Here is a 2,500-nt window from a genome sequence, read left to right as displayed (position 1 = left end):
ATGAGATGAGAGGAGACGTAACGAGAGGAGAGGAGAGGAGAGGAGGAGGGGAGAAGAGATGAGACGAGACGAGATTAGAGCAGATGAGATGAGACGAGACGAGACAAGACGAGATGAGACTGCTCGAGATGTCAATCTCACCTGGAATATCTCGAAGCCGTAGATGTCGAGCACTCCAATGCTGAACTCCTCATGGGGCTTCTGCATGGCCTTATTAATGGCCTGTGGAGAGAGAGGGAGATAAGAAGAGGGGGGGATAAGAAGAGAGAAGAGAGAAGAGAGAAGACAGATTAGGGGAGACATGAAGAGAGAAGAGGGGATACATGAGGAGTGAATAGGTTAGAGAGAAGAGGGGAGACAGGAAGAGAGGAGAGAGAAGAGGGGAGACAGGAAGAGAGAAGAGAAAAGAGAGATGTGGAGAGAGAGAGAGATAAGAAGAGAGGAAGAGAGAAGAGAAAGAGAATGCAGGTCACCAAAATGGTAATGGATATGTCTACATATGTTTCTTATGGCTCTGTGTCACGTCATAGTAGCAATGCTGTTATGATGTAGTTAAGTATTCTCAGCAAGTAGTGAATAGGTCCGCCGGCGACCCCATCTGCACTAAGAGGTTAGTCCAGCACAGAGGTCGTTGATCAAAGTAAAGTTTGATGCCCTTGCTAGTATACCTAACGCCTATTTTTCGAAGATTTTATGTTATCGTAACTCGCCAAGTACTGTTCCAAAGAGAAGTGACATTTGATTCATAGAACTGTGAACTGTTAGTGCGCTAAGCCCCCCACATTTGGGCTTGCATTCCCACGGGGACCCCGGACGGGGTAATTTCCCTGTCCCACCCCGTCTCTCTGTCCCACTCGCTTCCTGTCACCATCTCAGACTGTCCTGTCAAATAAAGGCATAACCCCCCGTAAATATAGCTATATATATATGTGTGTGTGTGTGTACAGGGCCTTGGCCAGGGCGTCCCTGGTGTGTGTGTGTGTGTGTGTGGGTGTGTGTGTGTACATACCTCCACTAGGTAGTCGAATACGCGTGTGTACAGGGTCTTGGCCAGGTGTGTGTGTGTGTGTATGTGAGTGTGTATGTGTGTGTGTGTGTGTGTACACACCTCCACTAGGTAGTCAAATACGCGTGTGTACAAGGCCTTGGCCAGGGCGTCTCTGGTGTGTGTGTGTGTGTGTGTGTGTGTGTGTGTGTGTGTGTGTGTGTGTGTGTGTGTGTGTGTGTGTGTGTGTGTGTGTGTCAGTGTGTGTGTGTGTGTGTGTTTGTGTGAGTGTGCGTGTGTGTGTGTGTTTGTGTGAGTGTGCGTGTGTGTGTGTGTGTGTATGTATATGTGCGTGTGCGTCTGTGTGTGTGTGTGTGTGTGTATGTATATGTGCGTGTGTGTGTGTGTGTGTGTGTGTGTGTGTGTGTGTGTGTGTGTGTGTGTGTGTGTGTGTGTGTGTACACACCTCCACTAGGAAGTCGAATACGCGTGTGTACAAGGCCTTGGCCAGCGCGTCCCGGGTGTAGTTGGCCTGCTCCTGGTTGAGCGTGACGTTGATGGACTCCGACTTGCCACCCCACTTGGAGTCCATCTTGCGGCTCGTCAGCTTCTCCTGCAGCCGAGCCGAGTCGATGCCCAGCAGGTAGGCAGGGAACTCCAACACTGAAATACACACAGTATAAGGAGATTATATACTGTATATATAGACTAAAGTGTGTGTGTCTGTGTGCGCGCGTGTGTGTGTGTGTGCGTGTGAGCACATGGCTGTGCGTGTTTGTGTGCAACACTGGAGGAGAGAGAGGTGGAGATGATCAAGAGTATGTGTGCAAGTGTGTGTGTGTGTGTTTGTGTATACCCAACAGATAGGCAGGCAACTCCAACACTGCAAGAGAGAGGGGGGTGGAGATGATCAAGAGAGTGTGTGTGTGTGTGTGTGTGTGTGTGTGTGTGTGTGTGTGTATGTGTTTGTGTGTGTGTGTGTGCCTGCATGCATGTGTGTGTGTGTGTATGCGTGTCCATGAGTGCCTGTGTGTGCGTTGGTGCATGTGTGTGTGCGTGTGTGTGTTTGTGTGTGCCTGCATACAAGTGTGTGTGTTTGCGTGTGTGTGTGTGTGTGTGTGTTCGTGCATGTGTGTGTGTGATGCGATTAGCATCAATACCCAAGAGGTAGGCAGGGAACTCCAACACTGGAGGAGAGGGGGGGGTGGAGGTGATCAATTGTGTGTGTGTGTGTGTGTGTGTGTGTGTGTGTGTGTGTGTGTGTGTGTGTGTGTGTGTGTGTGTGTGTGTGTGTGTGTGTGTGTGTGTGTGTGTGTGTGTGTGTGTGTGTGTACTCACGGTCCGTGCTCTCCACTTGTGCGTAGTTGCCCTGCTCTATAAATGAGACGTTTCCCAGGTGCAGGATCCCAGCACTGATCTGCAACACACACATCTGGTCCTCCCCCACGATCCCGATCACACCCATAGCTTCCTACACACACACACACAAAGACACACAGACACACAGACACACAC

General features: G+C 50.2%; 1 protein-coding gene across 1 annotated transcript in view; it reads right to left on the bottom strand.

Annotated features, from left to right (window-relative positions):
- Nucleotides 1-2,500, bottom strand: part of myo1f (myosin IF) — a 53,468-nt gene that overhangs the window by 21,545 nt on the left and 29,423 nt on the right. The window contains exons 9-11 of the mRNA XM_063200711.1: nt 2,324-2,456; nt 1,452-1,648; nt 142-222 (exon numbers count right to left, since the gene is read on the bottom strand). Coding sequence (XP_063056781.1) covers nt 142-222; nt 1,452-1,648; nt 2,324-2,456 — 411 coding nt within the window. The remainder of the gene's footprint in view (nt 1-141; nt 223-1,451; nt 1,649-2,323; nt 2,457-2,500) is intronic.

The sequence above is a fragment of the Engraulis encrasicolus genome, chromosome 6 (assembly GCF_034702125.1).
Source record: "Engraulis encrasicolus isolate BLACKSEA-1 chromosome 6, IST_EnEncr_1.0, whole genome shotgun sequence".
In the NCBI taxonomy this organism is placed as follows: Eukaryota; Metazoa; Chordata; class Actinopteri; order Clupeiformes; family Engraulidae; genus Engraulis; species Engraulis encrasicolus.
This window is presented reverse-complemented; position numbering and strand designations above follow the sequence as displayed.